The following is a 26,965-nucleotide window of genomic DNA, read 5'->3' as shown; positions in this document are numbered from 1 at the left end:
GGCAAAGAAGAAGCAGAAACAAGTGATAGCACATGCATAAGTAAAATAACGCGATCATCAACATCAAACAGCATATAAATCAAAACTGCCTAATGTTACCGAATGAAATGTCGACCCAGGTTGAGTTATAGGTCTGTGCAAGCTTTAGGGGAGTTAATGGACTCGATCTACTCCATCTATGTTTTGATCATCGTTCTGAATTCAATCTGGGTGTACAGTAGTCTTTGACAAAAATGTTTTTCAGCTCTTTGCTCAAAATGTTGCTTTTTTATGAAACTTACCCACATTTAAGAGTTGATTAAAAATGAACTTTTTTTTTTTAAAGCAGAGGGTCTGTTCATTCTTTTGATATATTGCATGTTCAGATATTTATACAACAAAATATTCTGGGGGCCATGAAACTTTTGTGAAAATGATCAAAAATGCTGGTGGTGGCTGGCAACTTAAAAAAAAAAAGAAGAAAATGCTGGCGGGAAAATAGTAAACACATTATTTTATTCAAAATGTCAAGATTTCTCTTTGACAAGTCCCATAGTCCCTATATGTCTATGGGACTGTATGTCAAAAAGTTCAAATAAACCGTTATTGATTTAAAGGGCTGATAATGCGATAATAAAGATGTTCAGCGAAATTGACACTGTGCTTAATGACTTTGCACACTTTACAATGTGACCTTGTAAATGTATAATTTAAGGTAAAATAAGTACAATGCAATAAATGCAGGGAATTGAAGTTATTGATGCACTTAATTGTTATTCTTAGCATTTGCAAGAAAACAATCCTGGAGCCGCCACTGAACCAATGGATAGAATCAAGTCCCCTCCGTACATTTTTATTTTTCGATAATCCATTTCACTCGAATGTACGTCCCAATAAGGAAGAAAAGATCTGCCGCTACTTCGGTTTCAAGGGGCTTGAGGAGTGGTTATGAACCAAGGCAGAGTTTACCTGAGTCAAGAGACGATCAACACCGCTGCTCATTTCCCATGTCATTAGCTTTCAAACTGGCTTTTTACCTAATTTTGTCAATGAGGTAATAAAAATAATAGTTCAGTCTTATGGAAGATGTGAATCTTTCTGTCAAGGTATAAAGTAATGGATTCTATAATCAACCACAGTATCACAGGAAGTCCACAGATGTGACTTTCACAGTCAGAGAAAGAGCCTGGAGGTCCTTTTTGAGATGTAATAAAAGTGTGTGCACATGTGGTTTCCATAGACACGCTTCCATCAATCACTTCAGGCAATCAATCAATTCCCAAGAGAGAGAACAATGCATTGTGGATTAGGGAAATATCCTTCCAGTCCACTTCACTGTCAAACTGTTGAGAAAAATGACTGCCTGTGGCAACAGTGAATTTTGAAAGGCTGATGATTGGTAGCAAGCTATACCCTTTGATTATTATTAGAATCAATAACTCAGACCTGCTGCAAGATATACTTCTAGGTTAAGTTCAGATTAAGATATATAATAAATGATCCAGATCACAGACAGATTTAAAAGTCTACATGAAACAGAAATTGTGGTCGTCTTTTCTTTCCCAGCCACTTGTTAAGTTGTGACGTAAGAGGGTTCAAGCCTCTGCTCATTTCAATTGAAGATACTATCTCAACAACCGTTTATGAGCACCGTTTATTCATACCACAAATTTAAGCTAAGCATTTAAAAACTCACTGTGTACACTGCAGTCTATTTTGACGATTTATAAAGGATGAATCGCTGTCTCTGTCCATCTGAGATTTTGCTATGGAAAAAAAGGTTAGGATCATGCTTTTTTTGGTAGTTTACACAGTGAGTGTATATTAGCACCATTTGTTGTTTGCTTTTGGCATCTGATAGAGCGTTTGGACCCGGAAACGCTGACGTCAGCCTTAACTAGCGGATTGCGACGTACATTTTTGTTCTGGATCGACTGGATTGTTGTTATTTGCTAATTTTTGCTGTCAGCTTGCTGGAGTGGAGGGATTATTGCCCAGCACTTGTGCCGGTGCAGACGTCAACAGACAAAAGATGATGTTGCGAGGGAGAGGGGATCTTAATGTTTTTGATTAAAGATAACTCTTGAATTAAAAAAAATAATCATGAGCTGCACGACCAAATCATTTATAATAAACACTGCAATATTCTATAAAAAATAAGATCTGTCAAATTGCATGGTGACTTTAAATGTTCCAAAAAAACCATATGATGCATAGTGTCTATTTTTAACTCCACATACAATACTTTAAATGCTAGCAAACATGTACGCACTTGTTTATGTGGTCCACGATGTTTCGTTTCCGGACTGTCCCCTTTGGAGGAGGAGCTCTGCTGTCGAAGTCTTGCGCCACTTCCAGGCCAATCTGGTGATGATGACATCAAAGTGTTATTAGAAGGCCGTGGGTAGGGGGTGGAGTTCAATAGGTTGGGTGGAGTTCGTCCTCTGGGTGCAGTCTGTGTGGGTGGAGGCGGCTGGTCAATACGCCGATGGGGACCGGAGCTGCTCTGTCGTGGAACCATAGGCTGGTTTCCGTGCTGAGCGTCAGTTAGCGATAATTGTCGTCTTGAGAAATCTCCTGAACGTCTCACAAACTCCTCCCCCACTGAAGCCCCCTGGGTAAGAAAGGTGTGCTTGGTTCCTCCAAGACCCTCTTCGTTGTTGCTATGGGAACTGACGGAGCTATGACACTCCGACCCAGAATCCCCACTCGCATTCCCTCTAGCTGATACAGGCAACCCTGCTGCCATCTGGTACACTGGATTCTGAAAGGACAGTGGGGCCAAGAGCTGTGTAGGCCTGCCTGGGGCCCCTTCTGCTCCTGGGGTAGTGGGAGTCTGTCCTGGCCTGTGAAGAGTAGGGCCTCCGGCAATGTTGCCTTGGGGAGTCCGTGCATTCCAGGGAACCATGGTACCCTCACCTAAACCTTCTGAAGTTATCCCTACCGGGATGGCAATGGGTTCTAACGCCCTGGCCGCTTCCTGGAGGTCTACCATGGACAGGCTCTTGCCACCGTTGGCCAGGCCCAGCTCGGGTTCATTGGCCTCAGAGTAACTAGAACTGCGGGCAGGGGAGCCCTGGAGGCCGGAAGAGCGTGTGACAAAGAAGAGGTCTTTGTTTTCAGGAGTGGGGGAAGGGAGGCGAGTGAAGTCCGCCGGGCTAGTAAAGTGAAGAGATGGAGACATGGACCAGAAAGAGAAAAATTAATAATTAAACATGCACAGTATAAGACAGAGAAACGGTACACAAATAGCAATCAATTTAAAGAAGACAACTCATTATCTCTTTTCTGAATCTTAGTATGCTGCCTTGTTGTCTCCCAAAGGCAGTATCCTAGTTGTTCTTATTCAGGAACAATGTTTATATTGTTATTCTTATTTATTGACATAATTCAGTACATTTTGCAAACGTCATCTGTCTATTGGATTTTATATGGAGCTTACAGCAGTGCATTCTGAGATTGTATCTGCCAAGGATGCATGTGATGCTGTCCGAGACGGTATCTTAGAAGGCAGCATAATCTTGCTGCCTATCTTTTGGAACAGCATCACAATCTCGAACAATCATTAGACCCTCCTAATATAGTAGCTAGTTTGAGAAACAGAAACCGTAATTCTTTCTCAAACACTTATAAATGCCATACTAGACAGCTGCAGACAGGTATAAAACATCAGAGAGAATGCAAGGTTATTATGCGTCCCTTTCTGTCTTTACTTCCACTCAGACTGTTTATTGTCTGGATATCTGCAAAAAATGCTAATTTATTTCATCATATTCTCCGTCCAGACACCAACCAACAAGCTCCACTCTAAGCTTTTTCCTCACAGCCTCCATCTCTTTTGATCCCCCAACATATTTATCTTCCCTTTCTCTGAATGTGTGTGTGTGTGTGTGTGTGTGTGTGTGTGTGTGAACTACAATTACAGGCCTCTCATTCTCTCTGGCTCTCATAAATGTCGGTTGGGAATTAGCAGCGAGCTAGACAGATAAAGATGAGCCGCTCTCTTTAGAAGAGCAGTCTGCTGGATAAAGTGAGGGCACACTCTTAAGAACAGGAACGAGGACGTCTTAATGGCTGAAAGCGACAGATAACGACGAGTACGTAAGCAATACGGCAATGCTCTTCAAAATTACAGTGTCATTGCCTGATATAACACTGAGCTTTAAGATGATTGGTTGATTTGTCAGAACACCTATTTATCATGACATCTACAGCATGTTTTTTTCCATAGCCATCTACAATTACGTAAACACTTGATTCTGATTGCTTACAGGTTGTTAACAAATTTGATGCAGTGGATCTGATTAATGGCTTACCCTGGTAGGTCACTGTCGATGGACATCTTTTGTAATCCAGTGGAGATGCTGCATCCAGGAGCTGGAGGGGAGGGCACACGATCGGAGGGAACATTCATCTGTACGTTCGGTGGGTATGTTAACGCTCCATGTACGTCCCTCAATATTCTAGGTAATGGGCCCAGCTTGGAGGCAGCACTCTAAGGACATGGATGAAAGATCCCATTGAAAGTGAACAAATACCCCAAAGATCTCTTATATCTGTGCAGGACTCTCTATTAGCCCCCTTAGAAAGTTGGTAGAAGATAACAGAACATCAATAACTGCATAGAAATTAGTTCCTGGAGCTGAACTGGTAGAGCATGGCACTAACAATGGCAAGGTCACAGGTTTAATTCCTAGGGAACACGGTTACTGATAAAATTTACATTATAGCTTGAATTAATTTAAAGTTGGATAAAAAAAAAAACATCCTGAAATGATTTAAATGTACTGTAAATGGTGCATCCATCACTCAAAAATCAAACCTAATTACTTCCTAGAGATTGGCCAATAATCAACCAATATTTAGCCATACCTGATATCTGTATCTTACTATGAATCTGAACTGCAAAACTACCCGTTTTCAAGTATTTTCAAGAGTTTTGAGTAACTGTGTCTACACAAGATGCGAGTGGTGCGACATGACAAAAGCGGATAGAACCTATTTTATCCTTGATTCTGCCTACACTGGATGCGGTGCGGCTTGACATGACACGACACAACAAATCGGTGACAGTAAACTGATGCCCCTTTCTATTTCTGATGTATTAAGAACTCATACTAATTCTGATATAAAGAACAAATGGATTTGCAACTGTCGCTTTGTTGCCTCCAGTGTAAATAGCCTCAAGCTGCCACATCCAGTGTAGACACGGTGTAATAGTTGCGTAAAATGAAACTTTTTTACAGCCATAATTTATTTTGTATATCTACTGTTAAAACTACTGTTCAAAAGTTTATGGTCAGTAAGATTTTTTTTTAATCAATGCATTTATTCAGAAAAGATGCATTAAATATTACAAACATCACAGTAAAGACATTTACATTGTTATATAAAATCTATTGTTATATTGGGGAATGCCTCGGGCATGACAGGTGTCTGAAATCACTATCAAATCACGGCAATCATATTGACCGGCGACAGCCCATGAATCATTAAAACGCGAATCATTAATGTTTGACCTGGATGTATATAAGGGCACCTGGCAAACATGACAATCACCTTTGTCGTCTTCAGGGACTGTTTTGTCTGTAAGGGCTTCAAACTAAAGGTAATTTTGAAATGCACTTAGAAGGCTGAGTGCTTTCAGATGTGTGCAGACCTGTGCCCAAGGTTTTTTGAACGCTGGGTGACACATGAATTGTGCGTTTTCTGTCTGGAGGAAGAGCACGTACAGGCAGTTCTCGAGGGAGCTGTCCGTGCAAATTGTGAACGGTTTTCTTTGAAAACGCTCCGCTCTCGTCTGGCCCTCTTCTCGAGAGAGGAGGGTTCAGCGTCTGGACCTCGTTGCTCAGGTCCTGCTCGTGCTGAGGCAGAGTGGCGACGTGCGTCATGGGGTTCCCAGATGGAGCTCGCCGATCGTCTTAAGAGGGGTGTAATCCCTCTGCAGTAGACGAGGGTGAGCTGCAAGTGGATGATGATTTTTCCCCAACTAGTCTGGCAGCGAGTGCTCTTCTGGATGAGCAGGAGATGGCTGATGAGGGTGGTGATTATCAGTTAGATCCTGAATCCTCTCAGCCACCCTGCCCTGTGTATGCTGAGCTGGTTGGTGTTATGGAACGTGCTGCGGGCAGACTGCAGCTGCCGTGGCGGCGGGTTGGGGGAGAGATCACTCGCGGTAGACTCGACGATCGGTTTCTTCCCGGCCATAAACCACCAGCTCAGGTGAGCCTTCCATTCCTTCCCGATCTCCATACTGAGATCGAGAGGGCATGGAAGAACCCATATTAATGCCCGTATCCACCGACATCAGCAGGCTTGTTTCGCATTTCAGCGGGCTAGACATCTTGCATCTGGGCGGACATCAACACTGAGAGCTCCAACCCAGCCATCCAAACCATTGAAAACAGTGGCGGTGTTGCAGGCGTACCAGGCCGATCCGCTGGGGGATCTCGACCAGGGGGCGGGGCTGTCCCCTGAGGCGGTTGCTGAGCTGCGTCGCACCACAGATCTAGCTCTCTGGGCCACTAAACAGACTGGTGCTGTGATCGGCCGGTCGAAGACATCTGTGTCTGAACCTGGCTGACATCGGGAGAAAGAGAAGGGCTTTCTCCTCGATTTGCCGGTTTCACCCTCTGAACTTTTCGGCACCTCCGTAGACGCGGTGGTTGGAAAGTTTAGAGAGGCGAAGGTGCGCTCAGCGGCGTTTAAAACCTGTATACCGCTGAGATCTGTGCCCACACCCAGACAGGGTGTGTCCTCGGTCCGAGGACCTTAGACAGGGAAAGAGAGCCAGCGTCGCCCCTCGTGCACCTCCCTCCGAGGAGGAGTAGTTCACAGAAGAGGCAGGACTCCCGCAAGAAGAGGGATCTGAGGGAGGTGATGCAGCACAAATGCAAACAGCATTGGTGATGGATCACCTCCCCTGATGAGGGCTTAATATATCTTAGCCCTCTCCTCTCTTCCACAACTCCCGAGACGCTTCTTACATCAGGCCTGAGGCTGGGCCCATGATGAGTGGATACGATGTTCTGATGGGCCACCTTGGCTTGGTTAGTGAGAGTACCTCTTTCAGGCATGTGATGGTGGTAGACCCCATGTTCATAAAATAACTGTGTGGTGAGTTTTCACTTCGCATGCCTCAGGTGAGCTGAGTGGGTCTTAATTTTCACTTTTGTGTGCAACTAACACTAAAATGTATTTCTCTACAGACCCTCGTTCCCTGTGTAGAGTTATGGGGTCATGTCACTGTCATAAGGTAATGATGGTATTATCAGGGCTCTGAAGTTCCCCTGTTAGGTGGCTAGAATGATAGAGAGAAGCACCAGTTATGTGGGTCTCATGTGTGAGTTTCTGATGGCTTCCCCTTTTGTGAATTCACGGGGTGTGCCACCGCTCATTCTAGGTGTAAACTATGTTAACAGCTTAGGCTTCCTCTCATTGTGAGAGCATTTGAGACCGCCGCTCATTCCTACTGGAATTAGTGGAGCACTAAGTGGCGGAACGTCATTCTAAAAAAGATTGGAAATGTTGAATGCTGCCGCTTGGTTTAATTTCTAAGCACACCTGTTTTAGCCTTTGGGTTATTAGCCACCTCAGGGTAGAAAAAAAAAAAAAAAAAAGGAAGAGTATATCGATTTTTTCTAGAGTCTGACGCTGGAGCTTCAGATTATGTCCGGCCCGCAGGGCCGTCTGACATTTTTTGTCCTGAGTACATCGCTCCCTTGAGCTCTGTTTGGTTCTTCATACAGGCTGAGCGTTTCTGCAGCCTCTCATATGAAAATAATTTTTTCTTGAGGCTGTTGCTCCTCCGAGCACTCAGGTAGATGCATATAGGCTGGCCCTCACCAAGGCCACCTCGGTAGCTGGCCTAGGCTATGCTAGGGAAAGTGGAGGCGTTCTGCTAAAGTATTTCTGCCTCTGGCCCTTCACTATGTGAATGTAGGCTTTTAGCATCCCTATATGACAGCCTCCTCCCATGGTGGGAGTCGTTCGGCCAAGGCCCGCCCCCTTCTATGCATTCTGGGGTGAGAAGAGTAATGCAGGTTGGTGCAGAGGCATGATTGATAAAGACCTAGGGTTAGGCCTTCAATAAGGCCTAATTAGGCCTCCTTAACAGGCCTCTTCGGATGAGAGTCCCAACGTTGTGGGACATACATTATAGCTACAACCAGGTAGCCAGCCTCAAGAGGCCTCCTGTGGGTGGCCCCAATATTTGTGTTGGTGTAGTTCCCAACGGTGCTCAGTCCCCAATCTTACTGGCAGCTGGCCTTAGTAGGCCACCCTGGGACTGACAGCCAGAATCGGGGTTCACAGCAACCAGTTTTCTAGCTTACTATCAGGTGGTAGGCCTCTCCAGGCCTCCCTGAATGCGAGTTCCAACATATGGGCAACTGGACAGCTAGCCTGACTGGCTATCAGGTAGTAGGCCTCACCAGGCCTCCCTGAAGGCCAGTTCCCAAGTATGGGCACTAGGTTGCCAGCCTACTGGTTATCAGGGAGTAGGCCTCACCAGGCCTCCCTGTAAGTGGTTTCCCAGCGATACTGGGTTCTGGCAGCTAGTAGCCACCTGCTATCAGTTTAGCTGGCCTTAACAGGAAGCTTCTGAAGGCGAGCTTGCGCCCTAGCACGACTAAAGTGTTCACTTTCTGCTACTGGATGCCTCCCAGAACCTCTTTTTTATCTAGCCTATAGCCTGGTTTGCCTACCAGGCAGGCCATGTGCTCCCCTCACTGAGGGTCACTGTGAGTACTCGGCCTCCTGAGTCTGGTCAGATGGTCGTAGACCTCTCGTGAGGCCTCCCAGTTAGATCAGCCGGTAGGCCTCCTCAGTGCTTTGAAACATAAGCGCTGGGTAGATCCGTAGATCGTGTAGAGAAACTCCCCTCGCTAGCAAGGGTTGTAAGCCCTATGCTAAGTCATGCTCTCCAGAATACCCCGTCTCTGAGATCCGGGCCGAGTGGTTCACTGTCAGCTTCGCAGTCCCTCTGGGCTCCAGTGTCCAGAGGCTCTGTCTTCAGACAGACAGGAAGTTGGCCAGACTGGCATTTTGGTTGAATATGTTCCCTTTAATAGCGATTGGCTGGGGCTCCTTCGGGTTCCCTAGCCACATTCCCTAGAAGGGCCCCCTTCTAATTTGAAGCTGTGGTCCTAGGCCCTTGAGCAGGCCCAGGTATGCCTTTTATTAAACAAAGTTTATGGAGGTATTCCTGCGAAGTGAATAGCTTGGGCTATGACCGTAGGGAATGCTGTCACTGACAGCCTAGTGTGACCTGAGGGTGAGAGGTTCTGGCATTTCATTTGAAATGGTTCATTTGCTGGTTCTGACAGTTGTCACTGCCAGTGGGCATGCACTCCCCTTAGAATGGTGGCGTGGGTATATAATTTTCCAATGCGTCATCAACGCAGTGCGAGTTCCCTTTAGAAAGGGAACGTCTCAGTTTACGACTGTAACCGCTGTTCCCTGAGAACAGGGAACAAGACACTGCGTCTTTTTGCCATGCCTCGGGTCCTGCCTACCAAACAGTCCCTTCAGACGAAAAGGTGATAGTCATGTTTGCAAGGCGCCCTTATATACAGTACATCCAGGTTGCACGCTGTCGCCGGTCAATATGATTGCAGTGATTTGATAGTGATTTCAGACACCTGTTATGCCTGAGGCGTTCCCCAATGCGTCATCGACACAGTGCGAGTTCCCTTTCGAAAGGGAACAGTTGTGCAATATTCTTGTGGAAACCATGATACATTTTTTTCAGGATACTTTGATAAATAGAAAGCACCATTTATTTGAAATAGATTTTATGTAACAATGTAAACGTCTTTACTGTGATGTTTGTAATATTTAATGCATATTTTCTGAATAAATGCATTGATTATAAAAAAATCTTACTGACCGTAAACTTTTGAAGCAGTAGTTTACTGCTTTTACTGTTTTTATTGCATTTTTGATAAAAAATAAATAAATAAATGCAGCCTTGGTGAGAATAAGAAACTTCTTGCAAAAACATTTAAAAATCTTAGCAAACCCAAACTTTAGATTTTTTTTTTTACTTTTTATCTATATTTGTATTGTATTCTGTAAATGTATGTATTATTATGATATACCAACTTTATAGAGCCCCAATTAAAATAGGTGGAAGTGAACCTCTTCATGAACGCAGTGAACGCTTCATGTGTCGAAATGAAGAAACACTTATGAGAGGACACACTCTTTTTGCATGCAAACATTTTACTTTCTGATCTTTCCGATAGCATTTAATAATGGAACAGGCTAGACTTAGATACATTCAAATCTGACTGATTTACATTTTTGAAAATTGGCTGATTCTGTGACATTCTGGTTGGCTGAATCCCTCTGGCATTAAAATAATTATGTTTCATAATCAAAGCATGTTTGTGGATGTATGGCTTAAAATAATAGTGACATATCAGATAACAGTTCTCATGTACATGGAACAGCAGGTGACTGTCTCTGACTGCAGTGTGGCCGCTATGAGTCTGTGGCAGCCTTAAGGACTAATGGGCTTCCCATGTAAAGCTCAAAAACTGAGAGGTCATGAGCTTTCAGAGCATGTCCACTTAACGTGATCTGCATTATTCAACACAAAGTGCTGCAATGAGAATATCCAACATTTACAAATTTAATTTGTAATGTTTGCATAGTTGTAGGCAGTGTCAGTGCTGCACTGGCATACAGGCACAGGTGAGCTGCATATAGATGTGTCTTTGCTCAAACACATTTTGCAAGACTGGAAGTTTTCTCTAAGTGTGGAAAATCTGGGCAAATACAACAACTAGTTTATATTTAGCATTTGAGGAGGAGGAGAATTATAAGATCATTTCTTTAAAAAAATATGTATAAATTAAGATATAAAGAAATGAACACATGTTGAACACATCTTATGAGGTCTGAACATTAAAAGCAACAAAATGAGGGATTTTAAAGCCTGACTGGTACAGCCTGAAGGCAATTGCTCACACCATTCCACCTACTCAAAGAACACTGAAACTGGAGCAAAACTTGAGAACCTTCTGTGGCATCAAAGTATTAAATGTTTCGTCACAACCCTATCCTGAGTTCACCTACCTCTCATTTGCACACGCTGCAATGAAGAAATACTGAAAAAATATTTTCTTAATCAGTATTTTGACCTGTTTCCCAGTCGAAAAACACATTGAAACATACCAAATTTTTAAGAGGATATAATGTATTCTTATTATATATATATATAAAGAAGAAAGAAAAAAAAAAGAAAAAAAAGGAATGTCCCCTTTTCAGGATATAGTATTTTTAAAGATAATTTTATAAAAAATCTAAGTAAGCTTTACAGATCTTTATTGGAAAGGGATTAAACAATGTTTTTCATGCTTTCTCAATGATTTTCAATGCAATGGCATGAGATATATGTTTTTGCCCATGTCATAAATGTATAATACATTCTGTTTTGTTGTTTTCTTTAACATATTTTTACTGTGAAACAAGACTGATTAAAAAAAGTGTTTCAGTGTTTTTGAAGGACTGAAGTGAAGGAGCACAACACACTCCTGCTGAAAATCTTAACACTACAAAAACAATCAAATGGAGCTGACTGATGGGTGAAGAGACTAACCTGATCCATTTGGGACACCACCTCAGCTAGCAGCGAGTGCAGGGTGGAGAGCTCACGGCCCAGGTCAATATACCCCTCGAAGCCTGCCGTATTTGAGATGGTCTCTGGGTTGGAGATCTCCAGCAGAAAGCGCTGCATGTTGGTCCACTCCTGCTCTAAGAACTGATTCATGAAGGACATGTACTCCTCCTTATTACCAAACCTGACAGAAAGTGAGAACAAGAATGACTTATTGATGCATTTATTAACTCAGTGCTAATGACCCTATAATCATAATTATATCTATTAACTGAATTTCATTCATGAATAGTATTTTGCTCAGAACAACATGAAAAGCTATCAAAGTGAACTCATTCCTCAGCTCCATCATGAAACCTTAAAACACCCTCTCCCTACCCAATCACACACACTCGCAATGGAGTAAACAGAATCCTTACTTGGTGAAGTTTGCAAGGTTCTGTGTAACCTTGGCGATAAGAGTGAGTGTGCGTGCAGTGCGGTCGTCTGGGTACTCCTGCGTCAAGTTGAAGAGAGAAGGCGACATGATGGCCGGACAGAGAAAACGCAAAAACAATGATGCGCTGATAAGACGCTCGCTGATATCTGGTCGCCCTCTGTTACCACATTCTTGTCTCCACGATGCAAACACTTCTTTAAGTTCCCTTGGAAACACACTGTTGAGGAATGGAGAGTTGAACATGGAATTTAGATGGAAACAAATTAACCTGACACAACTATAAACAGTTATTCTTACTTGCAAGTAGTTTCACAAACTATGTATTATCCTTTTGCAAACAACTCCTGAGGGAAAAGCTTTCTATTAAAAACTTTTTATTATATTAAACTATTATTCTTGATATGTTGAAATACAGAGTATTAGATCTCAGTGACTGAACCTGTACTTCAGTTATGAAAACACTAAAATTGTTTGATCAACACTAAAAGTGTTGTATTGAGTATCACTTCTGTTATTTGTATAAAGCAAAATAATTGTATTATACTACATACTTACAAACCAATCACTTTAATCACCATAATCAAAGGCTATCTGTGTATAACTGGATTTTATTTTATTGGTACTTTAATAATAATAATTATGCTTAATTATCATATTTCATTTTATAACTCTATACTCCTATCATACTGTATATTGTCTCTTTAGTTTCTTTTTTTTTAAACTTTAAAATAAACACCTGAGACCAAGTTGATACTTAACAGAAACATAACAGAGAAAAAGCAACATCTGAGCAATAAAATCCATCACTGGTTCAGATCAACAGCCAGCTGTGAAGGGCATATTGTAGTTACCGGTAAGACTCAATGATCTTGCAGAAGGCCAGCTCACAGCACATCCTGAGGTTGCTCTGATGTTCGGGTAGATCACTAGATGAACATTTGGATGGGTCCACCTCACAGTTCTCATCAGACTCATACAGAGCCTTTATAAACTCCCCTACAGCGGATGAAAGAGAAAATACATTTAAGACAAAGGCGTTTTTAAATAAATCCTGTGTAACGTCTAGTTGTTTGAACAGAAATAGTATTTTTTTAGTAAATCAATAAAGAATGCTGTCATATATTGATTCATTTTGACATGATTCTGTATTTGGCAAAATAATGCTTGCTATCCTATATGTCAGCAAGGGAACCTGCTGTACAAACCCCCATCATCTTTCATACAAACAAACAAACACTCTCACAATTATTAGCAGGAATGAACATCACCACACCTGAGCTTATCACTATTCTAACCCCTTTCCGCCATGAAGCAACTAGTGAAAGTTCTCAAGTTATCTGACTCAGAACTAATGAGAAAACCCATCCTGGGAATATACAACAACCCTTTTGTCGATCCCAAACAAACAGCACAGCCAGATCCCACTCCACAGAGACTCAGAGCAGGTACTGGTCGATTTTTCCCTCTCTGTTCTGTTGCGCATGAAAGCATCAGGGAAAAATCTAGTGTAGCATAAACCATGTGGATGTCCAACTGATCCAGAATGGAAGAGGACTCCTCATTCTTCATCTTCCTTTTCGAAACTAACCAGATGCGCAGTGATATTACCATATATAATGACGATATATATATATATTTTATTTATCTGTTTAGCATTTATTTGAAACCCAAAATATTTTGCAACATTTTATTATGTCTTTACTATCACTTTTGATCAATTTAATGCATCCTTGCTGAATAAAAGTATTCATTTCTTTCATAAAATATAACAATTACTGACCCCAAACTTATGAAAAGTAGTGTATAACTTGCAATGGGAACACAGATGAGAAGTTGAGTATTATTGTTGGCGATGGACATACAGCAGTGGTTCCAGCAGGTTGATACAGCTGACTTCCCAGTATTGTCACACACTATAATCTCACTACAAACAAAGCAATACAAAACAGTCACATAGTTCTGGTCGGTAAACCCCATATTGACTGGAAAGGTCAGAGCAAAACCCAGATAACTCATTCAAGGCCACAAATATGACACTAATCGCTCAAATGTCCAGTCTAATCAAATAACCAGTCGGATAAAATCCCATCATCAATATCTGCTGACAAACAAGAGTCCTTCAATGGTAAAGCAAAAATAAAGCACGTCTTGAAAATGAACTGATTTACCATTATATGTAATACAATATGAACATCTTGTGCAATCTGAGCTCATATAAATGGCTTTTTAGTAATTGCCAATAAAGAGTCTAAATGACAGAAATGTAATACCACAAATCCCTTAAGGAAGTTGGATTACTGTCTAGCTCAGAAGGTTTGTGTACATATGTGGATGTGTGTGTGTTTGTGTGAATGTGTTCTAGCTATCAGTCTATTTTTGCAGTAATTTATTTAATTAATAAATTATTTAGTTCACCAAATAAAGTAATCATGTGTTTGGAAGTGACAATAAAACAATCAAGAAAACACATAACGACTTATTTTTACAGCATTACTCATTTTCACAAGAACTAAACATAATGGACTTTAGTTTTTACTTTGTGATTGGTGTTTTCGGTGTTATCTTGTCACTCAATTTGAAAATGAGATCAGTTTTTAAATTCGAACAATTGAACAACAAGACACTGAAAAAACAGCAATGTGCTGAGGTAATTGATTGCTCTATCTCTCGAGAACTAGAGTAGATGAAATGACCAAAAGGTCCATCCCTTGCGCATAATATGCTATTTATGTAACCATGTGGTGTAATCTGCTCTCTTTGCTGTCCTTCTCTGGCTCTGATGTCTGAGGGACTTAGTCAGTCTTTAGGAGTGAACCATTTAATAATTCAGCAGCACTTCACAAGTCACATTTATCTAAGAAAAACAACTATACATTATTCAGCACCACAAATGGCTTCTTATGCAAATCTAAAGAGAGATTCACTCTCTTAGGTGTATTCACTCACATTCACACGTACACTTATTAGATCCCCCAAAGTCGATATTTATACACGTGTGAAATTTGCAGAGTGTATTTTTGTTTTGCAGATAAATGCTAGTCCAGACATTTCAACATTTTATTCCTAAAATAAGGTGGTATTAATAAACACAGGCCTTATCGTACACAAAGTGAGCCAACAGCAAAGGAGGTTGGATATGTGTGTGCATGTTTGTGCGTGTTTTCACGGCTATTTAATCTTATCGAAAAGGAATACGGGGAACCACAAAGTACACTTTGGAAATGTCTCTATGATTATAGTGTTTGTGCTGGACAGACAGTTTGCACTGATACAATTTCCCCTAGTATTATATAATTATATTATATAATGTATTTATTTTGGTGGTCCTGTCACTTTGTTACCTGGAGGTGGTTATAACAAATGGTACAGATATGATGTCAGAAAATAACACACACAAAAATCTCAAAATTCTGGCCAGTTGATAACACCTAGAATATCAAAATCAACTGCAGGTGGTAGATCCTTCTCCTATTTAGCACCTAAACTTTGGAACAGTCTTCCTAACATTGTCCAGGAAGCAGACACACTCTGTCAGTTTAAATCTAGACTAAAAACGCATCTCTTTTACCTGGCATTCCTATAGAACATTATACATTTCTATTATTTAAATCCGTTAAATGATTATTAGGCTGCATAGATTAGGTCAGCCGGAACCAGGGACACTTCCTATAACACCTGATGTACTCGCTGCATCATAAGAAGAATGGCATCTATGCAATGTCAGTCTTTATGTTTATTCCGAGGTTTACTGAAGTCAGCCGGATCTGGGCCGTATCCAGATCAGATGGTGGACCTGCGCCTGGACCCATCCACGACGCATCCCTGAAGTGCCAGCCTCATCAGCCCTGTGAAGGCTTCATCGACACGATAGCCATCGGCACTGATCCTCAACAAACTCATCTCCATACCGGCGTGATGACTTCGACTTCCAACCAGATGGAACTGGATAAATATTCTGAATGTTCTGATCCAATCTGACTTCTGACCTGTAATGCTGCCTGAATCATAATCATACACTGTTCGCTCGTTGGCCTGAGGAGAACTGGCCCTGACTGAGCCTGTTTCTCCCAAGGTTTTTTTTTCTCCATTCTGTCACCTGATGGAGTTTTGGTTCCTTTGGTTCCTTGATCTACCTTTCTTAAGGTGGACGATGACGCAATTTTCTTCTAGAAACAAACTTTGTTGTATTATTTTCATGTTATCACTGTGAAGCTGCTTTGATACAATCTGTATTGTAAAAAGCGCTATATAAATAAAGGTGACTTGACTTGACTTGACAGAAGCTCTTACCCAGCGCATCTTGCAGATATTTCTGTCCGACCAGTTTGAGGTACTCCTCGATAGCTTTTGTGCCCAGAGTGTTTTCTCTGAAGATCAGGTGCTCATTCTCCCCACATCGATCCACTTCCGACATCATCAGATCCGTCAGGAAGTCCTATACAAAAACACACAATCACAAAAAAACATGTTGATCTGCGAGAAAATGTACTCTTAGTAAAAAAAAAAAAGAGAGTAGATGGAGAGATTGCGTAGAGGGTCTGCAGTCGAAGCGGTTGTGCTACTGATGTCTTTCAGTGCATGAAAGAAAAGAAAAAGAAAATGAAAGGAGGATGCTAGTGCTGAAGTGAAAGCTGCTCCGATCAAAGCTATCTGGCAGGGAGCCTATCGAAACCAGCAAATGGGAGTTAAACAGAAAAATCAGTCTACTTGCTGTTGACGTGATTGCGCGCACACACACACACACACACACACACACACACACACACACACACACACACACACACACACACACACACACACACACACACACACACACACACACACACACACACACACACACACACACACACACACACACACACACACACACACACACACACAAGAGCTCAGTGTCCTAAAAAGATTCAGTGTGTGTCTCAGCCTCTATTTACAGTGGTGAGTCATGTTTGGCTCCATGTAGAAAAAAAAGTCTGTGAAAAAAAAAACTAATATCATTACCGGTATGTCATTCTCATTATAGAACATATCTCCCCATAATTCATGTAACAAAACTCTCTTCTATTTCTCACTAAATGTATCCCACTCTAATCATTCTTTTAGCCACTCTCCTCAAATCCTATTTCGCTCAGTGCAGTTACTGTATATGGTTTTTATTCAACACTATTGTGTTGTTTTGGTCAACACAGCCTAATGCTAAGGAAAGACACATTATCAATGGCCCATGTCCAAAACAAAGCAAGAAATTAACTTATTAATTCACGTAACAGCATGTCTTGTGTTATAATCTGTGTATTTCTTTTAAATAAAGGTTAACAGTGAACCCTGCAAAAATAAAGTGTCAAAAACCGGCACAAAATGAAATGTCATTTGGGAGAAAATAAAATAGATTTGACCTTAGGCCTTACTGTCATTATCTCTTCGTGTCTCAACCAAGGATTCGTTCAGTTATGTGGTTGAAATGATGACATGAACAGAGGTCTGTACAGGGATTAAAGACAGCCTGGCACATAAATGAGACCCTGTAACCCGAAATTTCAGAAAGATCATGTGACACTGAAGATTGGAGTAATGATGCTGAAAATCAGCTTTGCCATCACAGGAATAAATTACGTGTTAAAAATATTAAAATAGAAAGCAGTCATTTTAAATTGTAATAATATTTTACTATGTTTGTTAGTGTATTTTTGATCAAATAAATGCAGGTGAGCTTAAGAGACTTAAAAAAAAAAAAAAATTGATTATTGAAAAGATTATTGAAAAAAAGAATTACATAAACCCTTGAAATGTATATAGGTTTTATTTTAGGATACCAGAACAGTTTGTCAAGTCTAAAGCTCAGTTTGAGTAGCACAGCTCCATTCACGGTAAATGTGGACAAATATTTGGCCACCATTGTTTAGAATTTCAGCACTAAGTATTATTTTTTCCATATAATTACTGAGAGAACGTTCCATATCAGAGGAATCCAAAAAATGCAAAGACTAGATTATAAGGTATTATGTAAGTCAAAACAAAAGCATTTGTTTGGGATACAGGAGAAAGGGAGTGTGGGTAGTGTGGATGTACGGTGACCTCAGAGCTTAAATATCCTTCATGAGCGCTGATGCGGGGAACAGTCACCATGGTAACTGGACCGGACTATTTCCAGGTTTTGCATGATCGTAGAAATCCTGACAGTAAAGTAGTGGCTCCCCATCACGTGTCAGATTCCAACCTATGCCTGGTCCACATCTTCTAACAACTCTTACCTTATCTTACAATTATAAGCTTATCTAAGAAAAGTTTTTTTTTCTCCCAGAAGCACGTATTATACATCTCGCATTGAGCCATTGAAACAAAAATGTGAGGTGCCATTTCACAAAGAAACAAAGGATGCTGTGATTGACAGCTAAATAATCCCATTGTTATTTTTTAAAAGAAAATAATGCACAATGCTGTTTCGTGGCGGGTAAGAAATGTTATGCTTGGCAAATTTGAACCAATGGCAGATTTTGCCAGAAAAACAAATTTTGGACGCTGCATACAAACAATCCTCAGTATTCAAGCTTGTCCCACATTTTAATTCTTAAATGTATAATAATTGTTAATTTATAAAAGGTATGATCAGAAGAGCCGGAAGAATATCCTCAGCACCATTAAGAGCCACAGAGATGGAGATCTCATGAGCCTTGAGACTCTCCGCACACACGCACACACAGTAGTGGGCACTTTGTAGAAAAGGCCAAGAAAATTGTCCATTACTGTCAGAGTTAATAAGCTAGACTATAGCTCACCCTTAATCAGAACGAGACGAGAGAGAAACACAGGAAACGTTAGAGACCACAGAAAGTGAGGAGAAGACATTAAGCACAGTGAAACATAAATTCAAATCTAAAATGGAAAGGAAAGCAGAAAAACAAAAAATAAAACAGGTGCGTAAAAATAGGTGCTGCACCGGAAAGCAAAGCCATTGCACAGGGGAACAGAAGAAAACTGAAATATATGTTGCACAAAGGAAAAAAATGATAAAGAGAGGATGGAGGGATTAAAATGAAGAGATAAAATCCCTCAGGTCTCTCTGCATTCCCTGGAAGCAAAAACTCATAAAGAAGGAACCATCTGACTGAGACAGCAGTTTGTGAGCCAGGTAGAGAGAGAGAGAGAGAGAGAGAGAGAGAGAGAGAGAGAGAGAGAGAGAGAGAGAGAGAGAGAGAGAGAGAGAGAGAGAGAGAGAGAGAGAGAGAGAGAGAGAGATTTTGCCTACATTGTCTTGACCAAATGTCCCCACATGGGTTGTAAAACCTGAAATCACCTACACTGTGGGAGGCGGTCAGTGGTCCCCAGTTGGAGAGCGGTTTAATGAACATATTAAATAATGAAAATTCCGAAGGGTTTGTGTTCAAGGTTCATGTTCAAGGGTAGAAAATATCATTAGCTCTTAGTAAAAAATTAGGTGATAAATAAATAAATAAATGTAGTCTTTCAATAGTACCGTAGTACTGAGCATCGAGTATTAATATTGAACTAAAATAATGTGTTCACTTGCTTTTCCATTTTAGCATAAACTACTGAACCGTTGGTATCATGACTACCCCACCTCAGGAGTAAAAATTCACACACAAAACAAAGCAAGAGTCCCATTAAAGTCCATTCTTTGTGCATGACATCTATGAACGTCCGTGTGTGTCTGTGTTACCCAGGACAGCTGAATGTGACTCGCTATCAAAGGCCTTTAAATAAAACTAAAGGTCACTGAGACTACAACACACAAACACACACACAACCTCATTAATCTAAAGACATAAGATGATGACTCATTAAGTTGTGTAAAGATATTCTGGACGAGAGAGAGACAATATTAGCAATGGGGGGAGGGAGAGAGTGTTCCAATGGCAGTTGGCAGCAAAAATATCAGCTCCTGATATCAGCATCATTTTTACCAGAAAAAGTATGTTTTTATGACTCAACTTGTAATTAGATGATTGGATACTTAACTGTGAACAAAAGAGGCAGAATATTTTTAAGGTAAGACCTCTGAAAACGATATAATCTACGATTTAATTTTTTTTGTCATCACTTAAAAACTGCATAGAAACTCAACATATCAAGCTAACTGCTAGCCAAGCTAACATTCCGTGGCAGTTAATTCAGTTGAGAACAACATGGGCCTACCTAAAGCAGAGGCATTTTTCAAAAATGAAGAGGAGCTGGAGATAATATATCCAGCAGAAGTTAAATCTACCAAAGATAAGAAAAAGATGAAAGAGATGATCCTGAGAGAGAACACAGAGATACTGCTGTCTGACTACAGTGGCCCAGAAGACAACAGAGTCCGGTGTAACCTGCTGTTCTTCACTGAACACCCATCAGCCTGGCACACCATCCTCAGCTCTGCCATGACATGTAGAAGAAAAGGAGGCATCAGCAAAGGCAGACAACTCACTCTGGAAGGAGACAACAACACAAAGCTGGTTGTGAATCTCTATCATAACGGAACAGTCATGGTCCAGGGACCAGAAACCAGCCTGAATGAATTCCAGAGGAACTTCAAAAACCTTAAATTGGAGGTTCAGAAGATAAAGAAAGATCCTGAAGTGAAGAGAAGCACAGAGGAGGAACTCTGCAACACAACGGACACCAACACTGACCCAGGCCCAAGAACCCCTCTGACAGACAGACACATCAGCACTCCTGCGCCTCCCAAGATAAAGGCCTTGAGAGACAACATCGCTGAGCTGGAGCAGGACTACTTCTTGTTTAAAGAGGAAACTACCAACAACATCCACCAACTCCTGAATATGTCCAGCCATCACAGCATTCAACAACTACAACAGCTCTGCTCTGCTGTGAAACATCTGGAGGAGGCCAATCAGGAGCTGAGACAGGAGCTGAGGAGGGTGAGAGAGGAGCTGGGTAGAAGAGAACAACACGGACACACTCTGGAGAGACTGCTGGAAGAGACCAGAAACCAGCTCCACACAAAACAACATCAGCAGTGTGCCAGCACACAGACACACAGCGCCTCCACTCCTGAACGCATCCCAACATCAGCTCAACATCAGCAGTGTGTCAGTACACAATCCCTAAGCTCCTTCACTCCTGTAACCCCACAACCTCATCAAGCCCCTCAGAGGAAAGTCAACAGCAGCATCACACCGCACCATCCACCAACTACACCACCATCCACGATCCCCGGCAGAGAACAGACGAGTAAAGACAACATCGTCATCCTCTGTGACTCCAACGGCCACCATCTTGACCACAGACGACTGTTTCCGGGCAGATCCGTGAAGAAGTTCTGGTGTCCCACCTCACACTCTGCTTTGAGACTGCTGCGAGAGGGAGTGTTGGGTGCGCCGTCTCACATCATTCTCCACACGGGTACAAACGACCTCAGTGCGAGGGTGGACGTCACTCAAGCCCTGTCCACCGTGGTGAAATCAGCCAGCAGGATCTACCCTGGAGCCAAGGTCATCATCTCAACCCTTCTCCCTCGCAGAGACGTCCCTCAGAGGATCATCAACACAATCAACGCGGAGATAGCTAACATCTGTGCTTCAATGCCGAACGTTCACATAGCCAACCATCAGCGCATCACCCATGAGCATCTATATGACCGTGTCCACATCCACCGAGAGGGCATGAGACTGTTCGCAAAAACCATCAAGGAGTCAGCCCTGAAACCCCCTCAGATAACACACGCTGAGCATGAGGAGAGGGTCCGACAGACCGACAGCTACGCCGCTGTAGTGGCAGGATCAGGTAGAGCTGACACCACGGACCTGATCCAAATCAAACACATGCTGAAAATTTTATGTGACAATATGTTAGCTTAAGTACTGATCAAAAATGATCATTATTTCTTAACGACTTTTTTTTTTTTTTTTTTTTTTTTTTTTATTTAACATGTAAATTGACCAACTCACTATACTTCTATATATCCTCTATATTACCGTTATAATTGATTAATCTATATTTTAAAACTTGATTGGGTCATGAATTTCATACATTTTTCTGGTGAATCCAATATTTGTCAATGTCATCGTTTAAAATAACATGCTATAACATTCAGGGGATGTTCTCTTCTGCTTTTGGAGAGAAAATTACTAACCCCGATCTTGTTAATATTGTATATAGTTCAGATATAATCATATTACTTGAGACATGGTGTCGTTTAGACTCCAAAATGTGCACTCCTCCAAACTACAGAGAGCTACGAATCCCTTCAAACAAACAGCCAAACATTAAAAATGGAAGAGATTCAGGGGGAATCATAGTTTTGTTCAAAGATCATCTGTGGCATTATATTCAGCCTGTGAAAAAAGGGAAAACACATATTTGGTTAAAACTTAAAAAAGAGCTATTGTGTTTAGATGAGGACATGTACCTGTGTGCCACATATATCCCCCCATACGAGTCTCCTTACTATAATGAAGACATCTTCTCAACCCTACAGTCAGAGATTGTTTACTTTCAATCTCTAGGATCGGTTCTGTTAATGGGGGATCTGAACGCTAGAACAGGGAAGGAAGCGGATTACATTACCTCAGATGGAGACAAATATATTAACAATTCACATATATTTCAACGGAAACACTTTACAAAGGCACGTCAGAATTATGACAACACCATAAACAGGCACGGAAAACAAGTCCTGCAGCTCTGCAAAAGCCTGGGTCTGTACATAGCTAACGGCAGAACTAAGGGAGATTCTCTGGGTCGCTTCACCTACTGCTCATATCTCGGCAGCAGCACAGTAGATTACGCCATCACTGATATAGACAACAAGAACATCAACTATTTCACAGTGATGCCACAGCTGCCGTTATCAGACCACAGTCACACAGTCCTCAGCCTGAACAGATCCGGGAATCTCCGGCCTGGTTCAGATCAGAAGGCTAAACTGCACCCCCTCCCCGCCAGATTTATATGGAGTAAAGACAGTCCTGCCCAGTATGAAGCCCAGCTCCACAGCACTCGTGTTCAGAACATGATAGACTCATTCCTATCTACTTCATTTAGTGAAGAGAAGAAAACTATCAATTTAGCAACTCATCAATTAAATGAAATATTTTCTACAGTGGTCAGAAAAGCCCTGAGAAAAAAAACTAAATATAGATGTAAGAAAGAAATTGCTAAAGATGATTGGTTTGATAAGGAATGCCAAAAATTAAGAAAAGATTTACGGTCATTATCAAATATAAAACACAGAGACCCTGCAAACCAACAAACACGAGACGAATATCAGCAAACCCTCAAAACATACAAGTCACTTCTAATACAGAAAAAAGCTGATCACATGAAAGCAAAGCTTAATAAGATTGAGGAGGCAGTCGATCAGAATTATTTTTGGGAATTATGGAATAATTTAGATAAATCAAAAGAACCCAAACACATTCCCATCTATGACCCAAACATCTGGACAGAACATTTTGGAAAACTCTACTCACAAAACGAACCAACCCTCACCCAAAAACATCTGACCTCCCAACTATACACCCTGGAACACACTGTAAAAGACCAGCTCAACCAGTTAGACCAGCCCATATTACTACACGAACTGACAGACAAGATCAAATCCCTAAAAAATAAAAAATCCTGTGGTGTGGATTTAATATCTAATGAGATGCTGAAACACAGCAGCCCCAAACTGAAAGAAGCAATTCTAAAATTATTCAATCTTTCATTAAAATCAGGACACTTTCCTGAGATCTGGAAAGAAAATTTGATTACACCAATTTATAAACAAGGTGAGAAGTACGACCCAAATAATTATAGGGGCATCACAGTGAGCAGCAACCTGGGCAAACTCTTCTGCTCCATCATCAACGACAGACTAGTCCAGTTCATCCAAGAACACAAGATCCTCAACAGCTCTCAGATTGGCTTTATGCCTAAACAGAGAACATCAAATCACATCTACACACTCCACACACTCATACAAAAACACGTCCAACAAACAAAACAAGGTAAAATATTTGGCTGCTTCATTGACTTTAAAAAAGCCTTCGATTCGGTTTGGCATAATGGACTTTTCCTAAAACTAATTCAAAGTGGAATAGGCGGAAGGACATATGATATTATAAAGGACATTTACAATGGGAACAAATGCGGCGTCAAGATTAACGACAAACGCACTGATTATTTCAGTCAAACTAAAGGAGTTCGTCAAGGCTGCAGCCTCAGCCCGACTCTATTCAATATCTATATTAATGAACTGGCATCAACACTTGAGAAGTCCTCTTGTCCTGGCCTGCCCCTCGAGGACAGAGAGATCAAAAGCCTCCTGTACGCTGACGATCTCCTGCTGCTGTCTCCTCATGAAGAGGGTCTGCACCGAAGCCTCTCGCTTCTGGAGGAGTTCAGCAGCGACTGGGCCTTACCCATAAACATGGAGAAGTCCAAAATCATGATCTTCCAGAAGAAACCTCGCCTTACTGACAACAAATACACATTTACTCTTGGGGGAACCATTCTTAATCATGTCACCTGTTATAATTATTTGGGTCTGACAATCTCAGCGTCTGGAAAGTTTGACACGGCAATGAAAGATCTGACTGATAAAGCACGTAGGGCTTATTATAGTATAAGAAAACCCCTGTTCAAATTTAACCCACCCATTAAACTGTGGCTGAAAATCTTCGAGAGCATCATCAAACCCATCCTCCTATACGGCTGTGAAATCTGGGGCCCCAAATTTAAACTAAATTACGATTCCTGGGACAAAACCCCTGTGGAAACTTTCCACCTCGAGTTCTGCAAGAACATCCTGGGAACTCACAGAAACGCTCCGAGTCTGGGTTGCCGGGCAGAATTAGGCAGATTCCCTCTCCTATCTGAGATCCAGAAGAGAGCCGCAAAGTTCTGGTTCCATCTATCAGACGCGCAGTCAGAGAGTTACCATCACTGCGCTCTCAGACACAGGGCAGGACACCCCGAGAGCGACCCCATGACACATTTAGTGGAAAAACACCAACTTAATCCAACAATTCAGTTCAGACACGCAAAAGTAAAAGAAATAGGGAACATAACCAAAGAAGAATACATACAAGACTGGCAGATAAAGGTCACACAAGTAAATAAATTAAAATACTTCCACAAAATAAAGTCTGATTATAAATTGGCACCATACCTGACCGATATCAGTAACTATGGTCAGAGAAAGCTCCTGACGAGGTATCGCATTAGTGACCACAGTCTGTGTGTGGAGACGGGCCGGCACAAGCCGAGCTGGAGAGCCAGAGAGCTCAGACTGTGTTCACACTGCACTGATGGAGTCGTAGAGGATGAGCTGCACTTCCTCACCCAGTGCAGCAAGTATAAACACATCAGAGACTCTTATTTCACACGAATAGCTCAGATTTTACCCCAGTTCCAACAAGCGAGCCTCACAGACAAACTGTCTTATATTCTGGGAGAGAAAGAAGAGTGTGTTCTCCTGGCAGCGCAGTACGTGTCTTCCTGCCATCATATGAGGGACAAGGGCTGAACCCTCTTTTACATTAAACTGCTCTCTGTACTTTTTTTTTTTTTTCTCATTGTGATATATTTATGCATAATATTGAAATGTATTTTTTTTTTTTTTTTTTTTTTTTATTATTATTGTTCACTTTTATGTATCAACATGTACGTATGTTTGTATATGTCTATTGCTTTGGCAATATTGTGCTATTTTACACAGTCATGCCAATAAAGCTCATTTGAATTGAATTGAATTGAATTGAGAGAGAGAGAGAGAGAGAGAGAGAGAGAGAGAGAGAGAGAGAGAGAGAGAGAGAGAGAGAGAGAGAGAGAGAGAGAGAGAGAGAGAGAGAGAGAGAGAGAGAGAGATTGTTGCAAAAGACCTAAAGAATTCCTACACCTTTTGATCAATGAACTTCCATAGTTTTTCCATGACCAAAGATGAATACCTTTCCTACAATTTCATCATTACTTGCGTGTCATTCTCAGCACATTTCTCTTTTGATCTAAAGGCAAGCTGTAAACTGAAACACTAGTTGTTATCTCGCCCCCTCTCCAGCTAAAAAAAAGAAAAAAAAAAAAAGAGGTCAGAGAAGGTCAGATGGTATTTAGCAGACAGACGAAAGGAGGCTCGAGAGAGGGCGAGAGAAAGCGTATGCTGTAATGTATGTGTGAGTGTGTGAGAGAAGTCAAATATCACAGAAGCGATGAATTCAGCTCTCAATCTACCCACACTCTATAACCTTGAGTTTTCTCTATTGCATGTGTGCAAATATGCGTATGATTCTGTTCTGCGTAGCTGTGCGCGCTCACGACCCTCAGTGAAATGTAGAAATGCTCTGCTAATGAAATGCTAGGCTGCGGGGCAGCTTTATCCAGTGTGCTTTCTGAGATAAGACTGATTGTTGTGCTGTATGACTAAAGTGGGTCAACAATATGTTACAACAATATGTCCTCAACATTTACCTTCTTATGCTTGCTAAACAGTCTGCATCTCATCAACACACCCCATCTAGAAACTGAAAAAGCTGATCTGGGGTCAGTTTACTTAAATTAAATCAAAAGAAATACATTTAACTCAATTATGTCTTAATTGTATGTTGTGTTTAGCATATGTTTTATTAGGGCTGTCACAATCATGACGTTCTGCCTCATAATTTATTCTGACACAAATTAGTTTTACAATCTCTTCATGAACTCTTTGAAGTGACAAAGTGGTAGTTGCGTGGAGTGGACTGTCAATGGAGGAACATAAATCTTACAGATTTCATTTAACATAACTTGTGTTTCGAAGATAAAAGTAAGGCTGCGTCTCATTTCTCTGTCTTACCCCTTACTCTTACCCCTTCCCCTCGGTTTTGCGCGTTCATGTGAGGGGAAGTGGTGTCCCAATTCTCATTTTGATTAAGGGCTAGGGCCAAGGCGTAGGGCTACACAGCCCTTGAAACGAAGTTTGCGGAGGACCACACTTGAAAGAGAGGGGT

At 41.4% G+C, this 26,965-nt stretch overlaps 1 protein-coding gene across 8 annotated transcripts in view; it reads right to left on the bottom strand.

Moving 5' to 3' along the window:
- Positions 1 to 26,965, bottom strand: part of dab2ipb (DAB2 interacting protein b) — a 155,378-nt gene that overhangs the window by 6,663 nt on the left and 121,750 nt on the right. For all 8 annotated transcript variants that reach the window (XM_079870854.1, XM_079870855.1, XM_079870861.1 and 5 more), the window contains 6 exons: positions 16,332 to 16,476; positions 12,893 to 13,037; positions 12,022 to 12,258; positions 11,585 to 11,786; positions 4,296 to 4,474; positions 2,252 to 3,137 (listed from right to left, as the gene is read on the bottom strand). In XM_079870854.1, the coding sequence (XP_079726980.1) occupies positions 2,252 to 3,137; positions 4,296 to 4,474; positions 11,585 to 11,786; positions 12,022 to 12,258; positions 12,893 to 13,037; positions 16,332 to 16,476 (1,794 nt within the window). The remainder of the gene's footprint in view (positions 1 to 2,251; positions 3,138 to 4,295; positions 4,475 to 11,584; positions 11,787 to 12,021; positions 12,259 to 12,892; positions 13,038 to 16,331; positions 16,477 to 26,965) is intronic.

Source organism: Squalius cephalus (genome assembly GCF_949319135.1).
Source record: "Squalius cephalus genome assembly, chromosome: 5".
NCBI lineage: Eukaryota > Metazoa > Chordata > Actinopteri > Cypriniformes > Leuciscidae > Squalius > Squalius cephalus.
Note: the sequence above shows the minus strand (reverse complement) of the source record. Positions and strands in the feature narration are given on the sequence as shown.